The 17,902-nt window shown below is 39.9% G+C and overlaps 1 protein-coding gene across 4 annotated transcripts in view; it reads left to right on the top strand.

The window, feature by feature from the left end:
• The first annotated feature begins 3,139 nt into the window (after window positions 1-3,139).
• Window positions 3,140-17,902, top strand: part of ADCY7 (adenylate cyclase 7) — a 48,760-nt gene continuing 33,997 nt past the window's right edge. Inside the window, exons 1-4 of one of the 4 annotated variants that reach the window (XM_026068803.1) lie at window positions 3,140-3,174; window positions 4,232-4,393; window positions 15,412-15,941; window positions 17,191-17,391. In XM_026068803.1, coding sequence (XP_025924588.1) covers window positions 15,771-15,941; window positions 17,191-17,391 — 372 coding nt within the window. In that variant the 5' untranslated portion in view covers window positions 3,140-3,174; window positions 4,232-4,393; window positions 15,412-15,770. Of the gene's footprint in view, window positions 3,175-4,231; window positions 4,394-5,633; window positions 5,773-6,702; window positions 6,787-15,411; window positions 15,942-17,190; window positions 17,392-17,902 lie in introns of those variants that run through there. The other 3 variants (XM_026068799.1, XM_026068801.1, XM_026068802.1) reach the window with 3 other exon arrangements.

Raw genomic sequence — 17,902 nt, 5'->3', positions numbered from 1 at the left:
TTTTCAGTGTAAATGTGACTAATTTGAACAAAATTAAGGTATGTCTATAATTATGTAGGTACAGGATGAGCATTCAAATTAGGGCTCCAGCAGTACTGGTGTTGCCGTTATGATGCTGTTATGATACTACCAGAGCAAACTCTTGAGACTCGTGGCAACTTTGTACTTCCAAGTTAATAAATAAACTAAGTAGATAACCAGAAACCTGTGCTGCACTGAAATGAAACTGAGTTTGCGGAGCTATCCACTGAATTAGTCAGAATGCCTTATATTTGTGAACACTTTAAAAAAAAAAACCCAAAACCTGTTATCATTAATGAATTCTACTGATACTTAAAATTAACCAATTGATCAGAATACACAATGTACCTCATAAATGGATGAAAATAAAAAAAGAGAAGGGAGCTGTTTTTTTGAAAGAGAAAAAAAGTCCAACAAAACTGATGTATTGTTAACTTCTGTATAATTTCCATAAACACAATGAAATCTGARTTTCCAGTTCAGTTAATGAATGCTAATGAATGATCAGGAACCAGATATCTTGATTAAAACTAGGAAGAAACAAATARTTTTGGAAGTCTGTTTTGCCTTAAACAAGTATTACAGGTGTTAAATTATGATAGATCTGGAATTTCATAACAAAAGTAATCTATCCTTCAGTTTAGAGTTTCTCTTTTAGGTCAAATTTATTATTTTTGAGGCTAAAGAAGTATCCATAAAATTAACTGAGCTATTCTCTCTTGTCTCATTTTTCCTCCCTTTATCTCCAAGTCTAAAGCAAAGGAAAATCTTGAAAAAATAAAGTAGTAGGCTAAGGTGTTACTAAAGAGCAAAGAAAAGACCAATTTTTATATTGCAGCTTGGCCATTGTCTCCCCCCCGTCCCTTTTTTACATTTTAGCTTGATTAAAAATTGGATACTAACCCCCCCTCCCCCCCCCCAGAATAAAATAGATCAGTGCTGCGGGTGCAGCATTGATCTACTAGCTCAATATTACATGAATAGCAACTTGGTAAGTGTGAAAAGCATCTGCTGTTAGAGCAGCAAGGTGCAGTGCTCAWAATGTAACTGGTTAAATATTCTTCAGTCAAAATGAAAATGGCCTGCAAAACTGTTGCTAGGGAAATAGGCGCCTGTGGTTAGTGTTGAATGCAGAGAGATTTGTCTGTCTTGCAGATCAAAAATTGGCTTAAAGTACTTAGTCTGCGTATCACTTTACTTCCTGAAACTTGCTGCTTATCAGGAGATACAAGAGGCTGGTCTCAGTTTCTCTTAAAAAAAATTTAGTTACAAATATATAGGAAATCTTTATTTTTTTTTCTTTTTACATTTTGATGACATGAAGTACTTGCTCTCTTGGTTTTTAATGTGTGTATGCTATAAAGTATACTATCCTTAGCATCTGATCCTCTAAACACTTTTGGGTGAGCAGCTTGATCCATCTGCCAGTAATCTTGAATATAAATGTTTTTAAGAGACCCTGGTAAAAATTATGTTTTCAAGCATATCTTAAAAATTCAATTATAAAAATGAAATAAGATGAAATTTTGAAAATTTGGCATAGTCTCCAATGTAATCCTCCTAAGGCTAACCTGTTGTGTTACAAGTATGAATTACCAAAATTAAGCCCCTTCAGAAACTTTGAAAGCTACAACACGAGATCCCGTAGACCCTCTGTAAAGTCTCTGGAGCGTTGTGTTGTTTCTGGTATGATTTAAAAAGCTTGCTTAGTATATTTTTCTACAATGCATTATGAATTCTCTGGGACACCCTAAATGTTTAGGTATTCTTCTCACTTTCCCAGCTGAATACTGGGAAACAGCTGCCCAGTATTGGTCTCTAGACAGCACTAACCCATTTCAAAGGAACAGGAGGCATCTCTGTTTGCCAGTTACCAGGGAGTCATCCTTAATACTGGATAAGTAATAAGGTAAAACTAAGAATTTATTTAGGCATTCCAGATTGAATGTGCACCTGAAATAAGGCATACAGAGATAAAAACAAAGTAATATGTATATCTGTTACATATATATGTGCGTGTGTGTATGTATTCAGATCACCTCTGTGAGGTGAGTTGGTTTTTTTCCCCATCTCTCTCATCTGTCGCTCAAGCTGCCATAAGGCTTTGACTTTCCTTAAGAATCACCTCCAGTTTCCACCTAACTTTTGTAAATACTGACGCCCACTGGACTTGCCTAAGTGGAGCCAGCTTCTGTCCAAAAAGTAGTATGATTTGATCACATCTGTCCCAGCGCTCAAGTGTGAACTGGGCATTTAACCCGCTGCGACAGAAGCGTCTCTGTAGGCTTGATGCTGAGTGGGATTGGATCTGTGTGTGTAGAGTGTATACTTGTGTGTATACATGTTTTCATGACAAAGATATTTTATATAAGCATATAAATACAGCAACACATGCACTTCATTATTGTCTCTTCTTTGAGACTAGTAAAGAAGATAAACATGTGCTTTTTGATAACAGTTACTGGAGGAGTGTGCTGCCTAACCAAGGCTTTGAGATGCAATAACAAAATGCTGTTAACTAAAAAAAGAGTTCAAGGATTCTGTCATTTTCCACCGAAGGGAAGAAGATTGGTGCTTTATAACCTAATTTTGAGAAGTGTCTTAAACAAAATGTGCAAATTTCCTGTAGATACATTGCTGCCACAGAAGTTACAGTTTTAGTCTCTGGGTTCTCATATTCAATTGCCATTGCTGTGAAGTGATATACCCATGAAAAAGGGAAATGTGCACCCTGTATATATTTCTACCAGAAATAGGAAGTATCACTGTTAGTCTACAGGCTCTGCAATACTGTGTACAGTTCCAGCTGTCCAATTTCAAGAAACATTTAGAATAAATTAGCAAGATGTTTGGAGAAAAGAGGTGCCTATTTTATGAGCGATGATTAAAGCGGTTTGTTTATCTTAGCAAAAGTTTACCAGAAAATCACAATAGGTTTATATGAACTTTTTTGCAATAAAATTCTACTCTGCCAAATTATTTGGCAATTTCATTTGCCTTTCACCTTCCAAAGTGGATATCTACTTAATGAGCTTTGGGGTGAACAGCAAAGAAGATGCTGATGTGTTTTTCATCTCCACACAACTATTTAACTTGTGACACGTTTCCTGCAAGCATCTTCTGATTTCCTGCTCTGGGCCTCTCCTGCCCGGGGTCAGTGTTTCAACGCTGCTGTATGACCATTTACTCCTCCTCTTGGTTCCTGTCTGCGCTGAGAGCATACTGGATCCCAGCGATGAGTAGTGAGCAATCATGCCTCCTACTGGTGCCTCATACTCTGCTGAAGTTTTGAACAACTTTGGCATCCTGTCACCTCTAAAGAGTAGTCTCTGTAACACATGTGGACATGGTAAAATAGGGAGGGAGGAAGACAAAAGCCAAGTGCTGTTGTGTACCATATGGATTCCTCTGCTAGAGAGCTGGTGTGCTGTGTTCAAGGACGATAATCTGTCCATGTCTTCTGATTGCTTACCTACTGGGAGATACAGTTTTCAGTCACTGCATTGTGAGAATGTGCCTTTCTGCCCTTCTTGTGCCCCAAGACATCAAAAAAACCTAGCAGGCACTGGTAACTCCTCTTCATTCTCACACCTGTGGTAGATAGGCCTTTACCCAAAGCTGCAAGGTGCAGGAAACACTTATTTTTAACTGGTTTTCCTGCCATATTGTCACATTTGCTGATCTGTGTTCTGAAATCCCAAGCAATACATTCTTTTAATTTTACACTGTTTTGAATCATGTATTGTTTATGCAAGTTTTTTCTTTTTTTTTTAACATTGCTGATGTTTGATCTGGTGTCTAATAAAATTTATTGAAAAACTTATGGCTTTCATTATCAAGAATGCTGTGAAAGTTAATAAAAATATTATTCTCCTGTTTTTATCAAGACTATTATTTGCTGTCACACACGCCCAGAAAAACATTGAGATCAGCACACAAAGAAGATGCCTCTCATCAGGTTTCAGCCTTCATCTCAGACATTTCCATCTATCTTTCAGTCTTTCAATCAAGCTACATTCATTCTACAGATTGCCACAGTATAGTTAAATAGTTTTTTTTAATTCTATTGATTGTCTGGGCAAAAGGTTCATAATGTATGAAGACAGACAGTAAGTAGGTTTTTTTTTTCTTGAACTACCAGGGGAAGAAATAGAAGCACCATTAATGCCTAGAGCAGTCCCCGGAGTAAAGATGCCCTGTCTTGTTGCAGGTTGGTGTGCGTGATATCTCAGAGGTTTGGCATCTCAAAGATTTGGCATCTAGGATCATTCCTGACTGGGCTACACTCTCTCTGCTGCATAAATTTCAAAATGATCAACAGACCACAGTGGAGAAATACTACTTTTGCCGATGAATTCTGTGGCCTGTAACGGTAAGCAAACAACGAGCATGTGGATATTTTTGATTTTTTTTTGTTTGTTTTTATCAGTAGTCTCAATAACATACAGATCATAAAACTCCAGAGTAATCTGTTCTGCACAGCTCAGCCTTATAATCTAGGTGAAAAGTATTTTCTCAATAGCTGCATGCAGTTCCAGGGTTGGTTTGATCCTGATCAGCAGGATAACCTTCTGTGTGGCAACGGCTGAACGCCTTGCTATTTTGGAAGGTGCTTTTATGGATGTTATGATGCTCCAATGCAGTAGCTGTGTAGTTTTCTAGAAAAGTGACTTTTGCCCTATCCTGAAATTTTGTTGGTACTGCCAAATTATTTCAGGTTTTCAGTATTAACTAGTTCTGTGTCTTAATACCAGTTAGCTGAACTCAGTATCAGCAAATCCAAAGGATAAAGCTGCTCAAGGAGAGCTTAATTTAAAGGTTTCTGCTTCATTTCAGCTGTAGCTACCTGAGACACCCATGCTTTCCATGATGACTCAGAGCTTTACATGATACAGGTTCCCAGCAGCCTGTTAGTGTTGAGAACAGTAGGGTTTGCTGCCAACCAAAATTTTGAAAATGGTATTAGTAAGATGGAACACAAGCTGAAATGAGAAAATGATAGTGATTACGGATTTGTGTTCAGCAGTTCCATTATCTTGGTAGATAACTGAAATTTGTAGTGGAATAAATTCCCACGCAGTACGCAGGTTGTCTGTGGAGCAGTACACTGTGCTGCTGTCCAGCTCTGTTCTTCCAGTGATCCAGGAGAGCGTATCCGGGCACATGTAGATACTTGCTCATGTGGCAGGCAGTCTAGATCAGTGAAAAACGATGTATACAACTCCCAACCATTTTGAAGTGTATGTTACTATTAAATATGACTGAAAATACAAAATTACAGATGTTTGTATCTCATTGCCACTAATTTTATTTTTGAATATGTATGAGATCTTTCCTAAACCCACTGTTATATTTTAGAAAACTTTTTTAAAATAACATGCTCATTTGATTGCTGTGCTGTCCTGAAATAGGGTCTAACTGCAGAAACAGTGCTTCCCATTAGAAGCATAGGTATGTCTCTTTAGCGGTGTTTTAATACTTAACCCCCGAGGGAGGGGAACTTCCTTCTTAGGAGTGTGTAGTTTTAGTTTTGTTTTTGGCTGTGAAGTGCGGATGTTGTGGTGTAACAAATATTGCATGGTTGTTATTTTGAAGGTTGGGGAACACTAAAATTCTCCTTTAATAAATAGTATGTAGCAATAAGATTTTAAAAACATGTACTTGATCTGATGACTAGTGCTTCAAGAGTAAATTAAATCATGGGTGATTGGATTTGATCTCTCTGTCTCCTTCCTGCTTGTTTCATAAACGGTAAGAAGACTTTGCTTTCTGAAACTTAGAGGGCATTTTATACCTTCACAGAACTATTTGTGCTGTAGTAGCACCCCAAATTTCCATTGCTCCAGGTACTGATGCACGGTTATGTTTCCATTGCCCATCTGTTGGCCTTGGGCTGAGGTTTATTTCCAAAATGAAATTGCCTGCGAGTTCGACTGCTTCAGGAGGAATACGAAACCAAAGAATGGTGCAGATGTTATGATACTATTGAATATGCAGAAATTCAAATGGAAAGAACAATTTTTGCCTTTGGCAGCAGACACAAGAAACATTGTTCTTGCATTACAGTTTACCATTCCATTTTGGTTATGATGTTTGGTAAGATAACTTTAAAAAATGGTTGGATCTGTAAGAGCAGTTGATATCGGAGCACGGCAGGGATATGGTGCTGATTTATGCTTTGAGCAGCCTTACAGGTCAGTTGCCTGCTATTCAGTGAAGGATTTTCAGTGTACATGTCTATGTTGTTGGTTCATCTGAAAAATTAGAGACTGAAAAGCCCTAAGCAGCCGAAATTGTTGTCAAGGTCAGTGCATTGGTTGTTTCACCTGTTCAGATGTCTCTCTAGAATATTTCTCCACTGTTGAAGCAAGCAGGTCTCTGAGCCTGCTATCTGTTTACTGTTTTTAGTTGGTCTGAACCTAAATAGCAATTGAGTCCTAATCTCTCTCAGGACAAGTTTTATCTCCTTCCCGCCCATAGCGCGCCCCGCAGTGTGATTGCACCTGTTCTGTGCACGTACTCTGTTTACCCTGGAGGAGGGAAACACACATTTCCATATGAAACCGCAACACTCCCCCTAAATAAGTAAAGAGAAATGGGGGCGAGAGAGTAATGGGTGATGCCCATTACACTCCTGTTCATAGCGATTTCTAACATCTTTTGGCATATCTAGCTGTATCTGGGAGAGTCAAGTTACTTCCTTGGACTCTGGCTCCGTCACATCAGCAGCCTGTGCTTCCTGATTGCTGCAGCGAGAGAGAAAAGGTGAGGTGCATTAAAATACTGCTAAGCAGAGAGATTTAATTCTAGATGTAATTAGGTGATTATATTGTGCTTGAGAAGTTTGTTGTCAGCCTTAGCACTTTTTTATTTGCCAGATCTTATAATTCTGTATCCTGAATAATATATGAAAAAACCTTTGTGAGTTTGAATATTCCTTAAAGTGATTTTTCTTATTACGAATTCCAATATAGACTTAATATTAGGTAGTATAATAAATTCTTTTCTTAAAAATAAATCCATCCTCTGAAAATATCAGGGACTTTACTTTTTCTAAAAGTCAGAGGAGTATTTTAATAGAAATTGTTCAGGCTTTCTCTCCCTCCCTCTCTTCATCCCTATTCCTATCTCATTTGGAAACACTATATTTTCTCTCCATGTTGTTCAAGTTAAATATATTGTGTTTCTTTTTTTTTTTTTTTCTCAGTATATATAGCTTAATAGTGTTCTCTTTATTACTAGGAATAACTTCAGAAGCATTCTGTTTTTTATATAATTAAGCTGAAGTTATACAATGACAAGTTATCCTGACTTGTGAGGACACTGTGTTCAGAGATGTGAATTTTAAATAGGTCACCGAAAACTTAAAGAATAAGTGGAATATTGATTTGTGTAGTGGTAAGTTCAATTTTAAACCAGCTAAAGTCAGAAAATCTATCTGCAAGATGCAACAGGGTGTCTGGGAATCATGAAATAATCACACATCTTGGGCTTGAAAAGTTACAGAGCACAGCTGAATTGCCTACTGGTGTGCTGTGTCTTTTACACCCTGGAGTTTGCTTCTTATGAAAACCAGTATTATAAAAGGACTGTTTTTTTCCTGCTGAGATAGAAACAGAAGTTAATTATAAGGCTTGGTAGATTTCTTGGTTGAACTTTGAAGTGTTTGTGCGATAAACTACTTTAGAATCATGGTAAACCCTCCTGTCTAATTCAGCTGCGCCAATCCGGTTATGTGGCTTCTCCTTTCTCCTTCACCAACTTAGCTTATGAGCTGCTCTTAAGTTACAAATCTTCATGGTTTGCTGAGCTGTTTCTGTAGTGATTAGTGTCCCACCTGGGTCAGTAATCTAGAGGTTTCTTACTGTGACTGGTTAATCGGTGTTCTCACAGCACATCTCCTAATAATGCTGATATTTAAAACAAACAAAAGAATCCAACCGTAGAAGTGATATTAATAATACTGATTTTCTTAGGCCTTGGGCCTTTGAGAAGTGATGAGTCAATTTAACAGCTCACTGATCCCCTACTTGCAGTGAACGCTTCCTTCCCATGTGTTGGGCCAGCTCTGGAGCTAATCCTACGCCTCCATCAGCTGACACGCTCCACTGCCCCCGCGGAAAGTGACCCACCAAAAAAGTGCGCTCTTTTTTTCATTAATTAGTAGGCTCAGAAGAGAGTCCAGTGGGCGCCAGGGCTGGGTGTTGGGGTAGCAGGGCTGTGTGACCGCCCCTGGAGAGGGGTTGGAGTAGGCAAACCCGCCTGCTGGTGGTGGTCCCAGCTGGTCCGCTGGCTCTGGCGCGTGTGAAACCACATCTTCCATTTCACATCTCCTATTGCTACTAGTGACTGAAGAAACTATTCTCAAATTACCCACTATGCAACTTGAATTCTTCCTCTTTTAGAGGATCTTTTGGAACAAGTGTCATCAGAAGAAGCAATCTATTGAAATAAGAATGTGAACAGAAAAAGTTAAGTGTGAGTGCTTGCTTTGCAGAGTATTTAGCACTGTCACTGCTGTGGTTCGCAAAGACTAAGTGCATAATCTAGGTTATGTCGTATTTAACCCCATGCCTTATTTCATTAATGATGATTGTTCTAACAGTGCATTTCTTCTGCCTCCTGATGTTTTTCAAATGACATATTACTTTTTTGCTATTGATTTGGCTTTTGTAAATAAATGCGGTTTTGAGAGATGATGAGGTGAAGTGAGTTTGCTCACTTTTTACTTTTTGAGGGAGAAAAAAAATATAAGATTTTTCTGTATTCCAGAAGGAGCTCTCCATAAATTAGACATAATTAAGGAAGGTGAAACGTCACATGAAAAACTTCAAAATGTAAAGAAGTTTTAGCTTTGTGAAGAAGCTTACCAGCACAAGTAATGTTTACTGCTGATACCAGATAGCTTTTTTTACTCCTACAAAAATATTAAATGCAGAACAGATGTGTTTTTAATGACCTAAGATGACTGCAGGCTAGCATTTAAAACTARTTCTAAAAAGAAGCGTTGTCTTTAACACTAGTGGTATTTCCTGTGGTGACTACTACGAAGTACACTTTGGATTGCTGTCATTCATTTCCTAGACTAAATTAGCTGTGGAGTCCACTAGACTGGAGATTATTTTTTTGCCTGAGATTCATAATTCATGTACTAATACTCCTTGTTCAGTTATTCTATTTGATGTTTATAGATTGCTGCTTCTCTTAATACTTGCTAATGGATAATTATGGTCAGTAATAAGTCTTGTCATGGAAATTGCTAAAGTAATTTCAGATACACTGGTGTCATCTGTGTGAAACAAGATGGAATGGAAATCAAAACTGTACCCTGCTCTTTGCTACTGTAGTATTTAAAGATAGAAAAACTGGTTCTGCTTGCTTTTGTGCTGTGGCTGTTGAGAGGAATAGGGTAATATATCTGTTTTGCTTGGGTTTTGTTATTGGGTTTGTTTTAATATTTCATCGCTGAGGCTGCTTTTTAGTAAACAGACAGCTTTAGGTGAACAAGGCTAAGTGCTTGGCAAATAAGCGGCTAGTTGGAAAAATACGTTCTTTTGGAGTTATCCGGGCAGTAACTGTGAGTGCGTTGGTGAATAGGCCAGTGGTCTCCAAAGGAAGAGCAGAGGCGCAGCATACTCAGATCCCATTCTGGAAGGCGTTAGGTTAGTCGGGAGCTGAGGGAAGGGGAGAAAGGCCGTGATTACGGGCCGTCTGGGTATCGCCGCGTTCACGGGAAAGGCAGACTGAGCGGAGGGTGTGCGGCTTACCCGATCCACTCCACAGTTTCAGGCTGAGCTAGCACCTGAATTGTTTATGCTTTGTAAATACAGAGAATAAAGACGGGCCATGTCCCAAGAGCTGTTTTCTTACTATCAGTCTGATTTTCCTCACAGATAGACCATCATTCTTTCTGTTGCTCCACCTTGCATTGTCGAGAGGGGAGAATGCAATTTGGTGCCACGGTTCAAGAGAAGAGTCCCTGTCATAAGTAGTGTGGGACTGTGCTCCATCGAGGCTTTAAATATTCTCCCTGTTCTCCACCCCTTTCCCATTGCATTGTTCCTTTTAAATGCTGAGGTACTGAAGTGTCCCCAAAGAGCAATGCAGGCCAAGGGTGCTGGTCTTAAAAAAAGGGGGGGAGGTTTCTGCAGGGGCTGAGGTGGGGCAGGCTGGGGGCAGCAGGGCCTTTCTGCAGAAAGAAGAAACTTTTATCTCAATATAGTTTGAGAGGCATCTTGAAGCCTGGAGCTTCGCCGCATTAAGCGCGATAAAGAGTTTGGGGCTAGAAAAATGTTGTACAGCTTATGAAATTCAGGCATTTAATATAATCTCATTTCAAGTTAGTAGAAAAAATAATGAGCAGATTTTTACTCGCTGTTCAGTGCTTGCTTCATCTGTGCTGGTTGAATTATACACGTGTAGGGCAGCAAAAATCACCTCAATGTCACAAACATTTGCATTATTTTAAAGGTGGTCACCYGATCAGAGAATGAAATATGAAGTACCAACAAAGCTAGTTGCATGGTTGCTAGCTATTAGAATGGAAAATACAGTGCTGATGCACCCTGGAAAGTAGTAATAGCTTGTTTTAGAAAATCTCCCATTTTTTAGCAAACGTGAGAAATATGCTTTGTTCAGTAACTAGCTATATGAAAAGTGATAGCTACCTGCAATGCAATATGAGTGCCTATTGCAGTATGCAATTGTGTATTGTTTATCATGCAGCTGGAGCAGAAACGGAGGAACGGCCTTGCAGCTCTGGAGGCACGTGAATCGCGTTATCGCACCATCGGCTGACTTGCCTCTCATCTGCACCAGACTTTCTGCCTTGCCATAGTGAAGGAGGAGATCTGCGCGATGCAAGTTCCCAGAGCAGTTTTCCCTGTGAAGGGACTTGCTTTTTCTGTGCTTACTCATCTTGAGCAAACTGCAAAAGAAAGAGGCTTCTCTGACTTTTGTGACATGACTTGTTAGCGTAGCCYGTGATATCATGTTTCAGTTAGTTTTTTGTAAAACACTCGGGCCTCTGTAGGCTCTGTAGTACGGTCAAGTCTATTCTGCAACTGTTGAGTCCAGGCCAACTCTTAAGAAAGCGTTGTGTATTGACACAAAGCGCTGTGGACAGTTTTAACGAGTCCAGGAGCTTCAGTCCAAGCCTAATAGCCCAATCAAATGTTTGCTTTTATATTTTTTTCATAACAAAACCCTATGGCTTTTCAATAGGAGACCTGGGAGCTTAGCGGTGCTTGACAGTTCTTATTTAATGGGAAGGAAAGCTTAGAACAGTCAGAAATATCCGGCTTTGTGGAGGTTAGAAATGTTGTATTTTTTGCATGTGAGCGAAGGGTGGGCTGGGCATGTTTGTCCAGTACTTACCGGTGTAAGTTTCTATTGCTGATTCCCAAACACAGCCTTGTTCCCGGTGGCTTGAAACAGAGCTGTCTTCATTCATGTTCTGAAAGGCATCTTACTGGCCTTTAGGGACAGTCCCCTTTTTGCCTGTCACGTGTTCAGTGTTCTTTATTACATAGCCATTGGGCAAACTTCTTTATTTGATGTTAACCGGTACGCAGCCGACTGTGGAGCTTACCTAGTTCTGACAAGACTTTGTTCGTTTGCTTGGCAGACGTCCCTGTAGGCTCTTGGCGCTGTTTCTAGTTCATACTCCTAGGGTTATTTCTTCTATGTACTAAAGCAACCTTGTTGACAAATCACTTCTTCACCACTCTAACTCTTCTGGACACAGTGGAGGCTCCTAAAGAAATGAGGCTTTTTCTTGAGGAAACCATTATCAGAACTCGGTGGTTTTCTGGCAGCAGCCCGGATCCACTCCTGCATCAGAGAGAGCTTCTGGCTTGCTGCGTCCGCCGCCGCTGCTTCGCGGCGTGCTGCTGGGCTTCTGTCGTCTGTGGCTGTTCCGAAGGTGCACGGCTCTTGGTGCCAGCATGCCAAATCTCCAAGCAGCAAGGGCCAGAAAACCAGAAAGTGGGATGCTGTGGCAAAAAAGTGCTTGTGCGATCTGTGCATGCATAAACAGGAGGGTGTTAACTTGGATGATTTTACTAGTGGCTCATGACATCTGTGCGACAATATTTTGGTCTCTGTCTGCGCTCTACATTTTAAGAAGGCTATTGGAAAAATTATGGAGAGGGAGGAAGGACACAAAACTGGAAACTTCTGACTAAGTCTATTAAAGTTTCTTAAAAACAAAAGGTTGACTTGTAAGTCTGTTAATGGAAAGAATGAATGCCAGTAATGTAACAAAATTTGAAAAACAGAGGCTGTTGAAGTGCTTGTAGTGGTTTGGGAACTGGAGTACAATTCCTATACTATTTTTTTCCCCCCTGTTTTGGATTGTAAAAAGATCATTCACAGGTCATGATGACGTTTCCCACATGTAACAACATGTTGATTGAACTAATGCATAATAATGGCATGATTATCAAATAGCTTATCTGGTGTGTTGCCAGTAATTTGCTGTTTAAAACTTATTTAACTTGTATGTACAGAGAGAGTACAAGTTGCTGTGTAGTTCTTTTTAAAAAAAGGTGGTAGTGGCAGTGGGACATAGGATGCAAATTGAAACTGGTTCAAAATTGAATTATTCACCTAAAAGAAAGTGATGTTTGTGTAGTGTATTACAGTTGCTTGTTAAACCTATCAAGTACTGTCCTGGGGTTTCTTTACCCGGTGGAGGTTTTGTTAAGAAAAGGCTGTGACCCAGGAGTCATTGATAATTACTTGTAATGTGCATCAGTGAAGATCAGCAAAGGAATAAACAAATCTGTAAAYTCACACTCTCTATTCTATTAAGATGGATTAAATCATTTAAGAGACATGTCTTGCTGACTTTGTGCCCTGTAAAACTCTTTAATAATACTCAGAGATAGCTCAAAGCTGATACATTTAACATCTCTTTCATCTTTTGAATATTAGATAACTGAAGCAAAACCGTTTGTAGTTCTGTAGAAGTGAGATTGTCCTTGGTATTGTTTATTTATTGATAMAGCAGAATGAAATTGCAGGAAAAAAGCTGTAGAGTCATTTCTCTTGGATTTTGAGATTAAGTAGCTCAAGACAGGATTACTTTTCCCTCATAATGGTGAACATACTACTGCTTAGCAATTAATAGTTATTTTTAGAAAATGATTTTGGTTCTGCAAACTGGAAAATAAATTTTGCCTCTCAGAATATCTGTCATCATGGAAATCACCCCATGACTACCTCATTTTGGCAAGCACAGTAAAGAACTTGTTGTTTGTTTGTATTCTGCATATATACTTCTGGAGAGAATTGGGGCAGCCAGCCTGTCGTCCCYGATGTGCAGGGGACCACAGCAGCCAGGGCGCTCCTGCCCCCAAGGCAAAGGGCTTCTGGAAGCTGTGGAGTGCTCAAGCCGTCTTCTCCTCTGCCAGACGTTGCCGCTGTAACCCTCCTGTTGCCCGTAACGGATTGGTTTTGTTACTCAAAGACTAACTCGGATTAAAATACCCCCTCCCCCCCACGCACACCCCCTCTGATAAATCTTTCTGGAGGAGACGGACGTGCACTCAGATGCAGTAATTCTGCAGTCAGGAGTGGGATTTGGAAAATGAATTATGGCAYGATTTGAATTTTTTAATTTCTTCTCTGCTTCTCCTGTAGTTTGAGTGTCAGAACAGTTTTGAAAACGCGTGCGCACAACTTTGCAGGTGCCTTATTGTGCATATGCAGATAGTATCAGTGAAAGAAGAAAATCTTCAGGTGAAATCAGGGAGGCCTTTTTGTTATGAAGAAAAGCTCAGTAATAACAATTACTGTGATTACAGTGAAATATTAGGTGTACCATTAACTACAGAAGGGAATTCTGACATGACAAAAAAATGCTCTTTATGTATGCAAACATATACATAAAACTTTTGAAAGATGTGTTTAGTTTTATTTCAGCTTTCAGTACATATGTGAATTTCTTCTGGGTATTATTGAATAAATGCAGCACAATACATTCTTTTATCCTTTTGTTTTGTGATTAATCCAAATTAGTGAAATACTGTGGGCAAGAAGCTGTAGTTACTTGTGTTGCTGTGAAAGTTCACTGTATTGGTCCTGTCTCAGTATTGGTGCATCTGCTTTGCCTGCTCAGCGGCTCCTAAGTGCGTAGTGTAACTAGTGCTTGGCTGCATTTACGTAGGCTAAATCATTCTGCAGGGCTTGTGAAAGCGCTTTTCCTTCCCRCCGCTTCAGCTGCAGGGCGAGTGCGTACACATGTGCCTGGTTAAACATTTTGCCTTTTGAGAGGAACTGACTGCAGTCTGGCTTTTCTTCAAGCCTTAGCGGGTGCTTTCTGCCCAAAGCCATAACGTTGGGCACCATGGTGACGGCAGTCTGGTAGTAAAGAAGCTGTAGTCCTGCTACCAACTTGTAATAAAACTTCTTCTGAAATCCTGGTTTTCACGCTTCCCTCCATCCCCCCCCCCTTTTGTTTTACCTCTCTTGGCACTGTGTGAACTATATTCGTGAATCTATTTGCAAAAACATTGGTTATTAGGAATTAACAGTACAGTTCATCGCTTAATGTTCACTGTTAACAGGACGCGCATGTTGCCATGGAAACAGTATTAATTAGGGTTGAATTAAATGTGCAGAGCTAGATGTTAAGTATCTTTTTTGTTTTTTAAAAACTTAGTTCAGTGAGTTTTGGCTTGGACAGCTGTATTCTTTTCTCCTTTTTTGTGCCCTTTAATTAAAGTGTGAAAAGAAAAAAAGAAGGATTTTTTTAAAAAAGAAAATTAAGGTGCATATCAAAGAGTCCAAGCAAGCAAGGTGTATTATGATTAAAGATTGTGTGTGTGTGTGTGTGTGTATGCCTCAGTTTAAAAGAACTGTTTCACTACAAAACTTGTGTTGCGTATCTGACTCTCGGGACGCGTCGGTGCGCTGAGCGCGCTTTCGCGCTGGAGAGTCGGGGCGCTTTCCGCCCCCCAGCGCGGTGATGGCCGGCGCTTCCGTTCACGGCGGCCCGCAGTGGCTCCCCTCGCGACGCGCAGGGCCGCAGCGTGCTCGTGGAGACCACGTCATTCGCTCCAACGGGAGCGAGACCTATTTAGCACGCTGCTTGTAAGGGAAAAGTTCTGGCCGCTGGAAGAAGACGAGGCGGTGCGCACCGGCCGGGCCAGCCGTTGGGCGCAGAGCGCTGGCGAGCGGTCCCGGCCCCTGCCCCACTGCGGTTTTAGGCAGCATTGCACAGAGAAGGGGCCGCCGGGCTGCCGCACCGCGAGCGGGAGAGAGGTTTTGGTCCCTTGTCAGAGCATGCCGATAGTAAGCTTAAGGAATGTACTTTTTTTTTTCCTTGGGCAAAACTGTGTACACTTAACTAAATACCCTTAATGTGATAATGCTGTCTCTCTGCAGAATTCATCCCAGGAAGTGAAATTCAAGCTTATGGGAAGGAGTTAGAGACTATCAAAAAAAAAAACCCACAAAACCTCCTAGCTGCACACGTATAAGCTCATGCAGAAATTCATGCATGGAGCTGGTGATGAATAGCCCATGGTTTTGGGGGGGGTAACTCTTTTGCTGTTCGCTGTATTGGAAATCTGAAGTTAATGCTCATGAGAAGTGAAAACACAGCATGCGAGTCATTCGGCGTGGCTGAAGACTGCAGGACCAGCAGAGGAAAGGCAGAAGTTCACTCTGAAGAGGTAGCTTGAGCTGCATCTTTCTGTGTCCACTGGAAATTGAGTGAGAAATAATAGCCAGACGGGGATAAAATGCCAGCGAAGGGTAAATACTTCTTTAACGAGAATGATGACTGCAAGATAACAGACCCRCTCTATGAGAAGTACCGCTACACCAGCCAGCAGCATCCACTTCTGTTGTTGCTGCTCTTCATTGCAGTTGCCTTCTGGACTACGCTAATTATTATCTTTTTTGTCACAGATGTGAGTATACCTTTTGGGTTGTGCTTTATGCTGTAAAAGAGGATGAGGAATGTGTATAACAGCACACAACATTTCTGTGTAAATATATTCTATGAGCTAGTTGGTGTAATAGTTGTGTTGTTGAAAGAAATCAAGTAACTGTGTATGTAATGCTGTGCGTGTTTGTGAAGGGATGGGGAGGAGAGCAGACAGCCTTGTCGGAGGCATGCAGCCTTCCTGGAGGGGATGTTGCCTCCCTCCCACCTGTTCTAGGCTAAATTGCRGCTGTGCTAGTAAATAAATGTCTTTATTAAAGGAGTCAGGGACAGAACAAGAACTTAAGTTAAAATGTTCTGCCTCTCTCAAGTTTTCTTTTTAGATTCATGTAAGATATGTGAAATAATATGTTGATTCCTTGGTTATGAATTCCTGAGATTTTTTTTAATAGGATTTGTAGATATCTTTTTTTTTTTTTTGGTATTAAAACACAACAGCAATCCCACAGTATAATGGAAGATCTGTTGAAGGAAAAGTCAGTTAGTGAAGTGCAGGATCCTACAGGCATCAGAAAGATGCAACTTAGAGAAATTTGCTGTTGTGTAGCATAATATGATTTTCTGCTTAGAAACTAGGTGTTCTTCAAGCAAGCCCGGTTGACAGCTGGTAAAAGAGGAAGGAGTAGCTTTTTAAGATGGTAACATTGTAAATGTGTAATAAGGAGACTGGTATATTCCTTCCTTGTCTTTTAACCCTGCTTTCCAATAGTGTTTCATGTCAAAAAATCTTTAGATTTGTTGGTAAAGAGGGAACACCCTCTTAATCTTACAAATTGTACTTGTATCCCTTTTAGCTTTTACTTTTGAACAGTGTGTTTAAACACACCGTTTATGCACGTGTGTTACAAGTCATCTTCTGTAAAACTCTGGGAAAGAGTTACACTCTCCTTTCTGCCAGAATACATGTCCTTTGGGTATGTCTGCATTGAAGAGCTTAAATGACAAAAAAAAAAAGAAAAAAAAAGAAAAAAAAAAAGAGACTAGTTTGGGAAATGATAATGATGGAACTGGGGTAGAGTGGGTATCTGTAATATCTATATATTATCTCTATATGTGTGAATATTGTTGTGTTAATGCTGCCACAGCTAGACTACTTCAAAATATGCTAACCTGAGTTCCAATCTCAGCTGTTTCCAACACGGTATGGATGCATTTTCCATTTTATCTAAAGGAGAAAGTTAGAATAAATATAACACTTTGTTTTGCTTTTGCAGGAAGCACATAATCATCTTGCCTTCATTATTACAGTATGTACTGCTCTTGTCATATTTGCAGTCATGTACTTGCTTTTATGTATTGAATCTTTATTTCGGAGATGGCTAACATTATTTGGAGTTATGATTTGGATTAGCTTCGTAACCATAGGATATGTATCCATTTTTGAAAAAGAAAATGATTTTCCACCATGGGAACAGGTAGGTATTTCTTGTTTATTCATCTGCTTACATGCAACTGGTAGCCAGTGTACCAGGGTATGTGTGTATTTGTGTTTTTAGTTTTTCTGAGCATTTTAACTGCATAATTATGTATTTCTTCAAATTTAGGTTCACTTTCCCAAATTGTTTTTATTGGTTTATATCATGATCAGCTTTAGTTCATGTTCTTTACTTCAGTGAAAATATAGTACAAGTGAGAAAACTGAATAACTGCAGGAATCTGTGCAGGAATTGCACCTTCAGTTTGTAATTGAATTGCATTTTTCTTTAAGCAAACTAAGTCTTGTTTATTATGAATTCATCTTCAGGAGAATTTTTCATTAATAATGCTTGCTTTGTTCATTTGCTATGTGGGTCAATATGSTGTTTAAGAAATATATAAAGGACTCTCTAGCTGGGCGTGCCCTGGGGAGCGTGTTTTCAAATCAATGGGAGAGGTGAAGGGAACAATAAGAATTAATGACACATCCTGGCATGGCTGGGTGCGGCT

The sequence above is a fragment of the Apteryx rowi genome, unplaced genomic scaffold (genome assembly GCF_003343035.1).
Source record: "Apteryx rowi isolate R43461 unplaced genomic scaffold, aptRow1 scaffold_28, whole genome shotgun sequence".
Classification (NCBI taxonomy): domain Eukaryota; kingdom Metazoa; phylum Chordata; class Aves; order Apterygiformes; family Apterygidae; genus Apteryx; species Apteryx rowi.
This window is presented reverse-complemented; position numbering and strand designations above follow the sequence as displayed.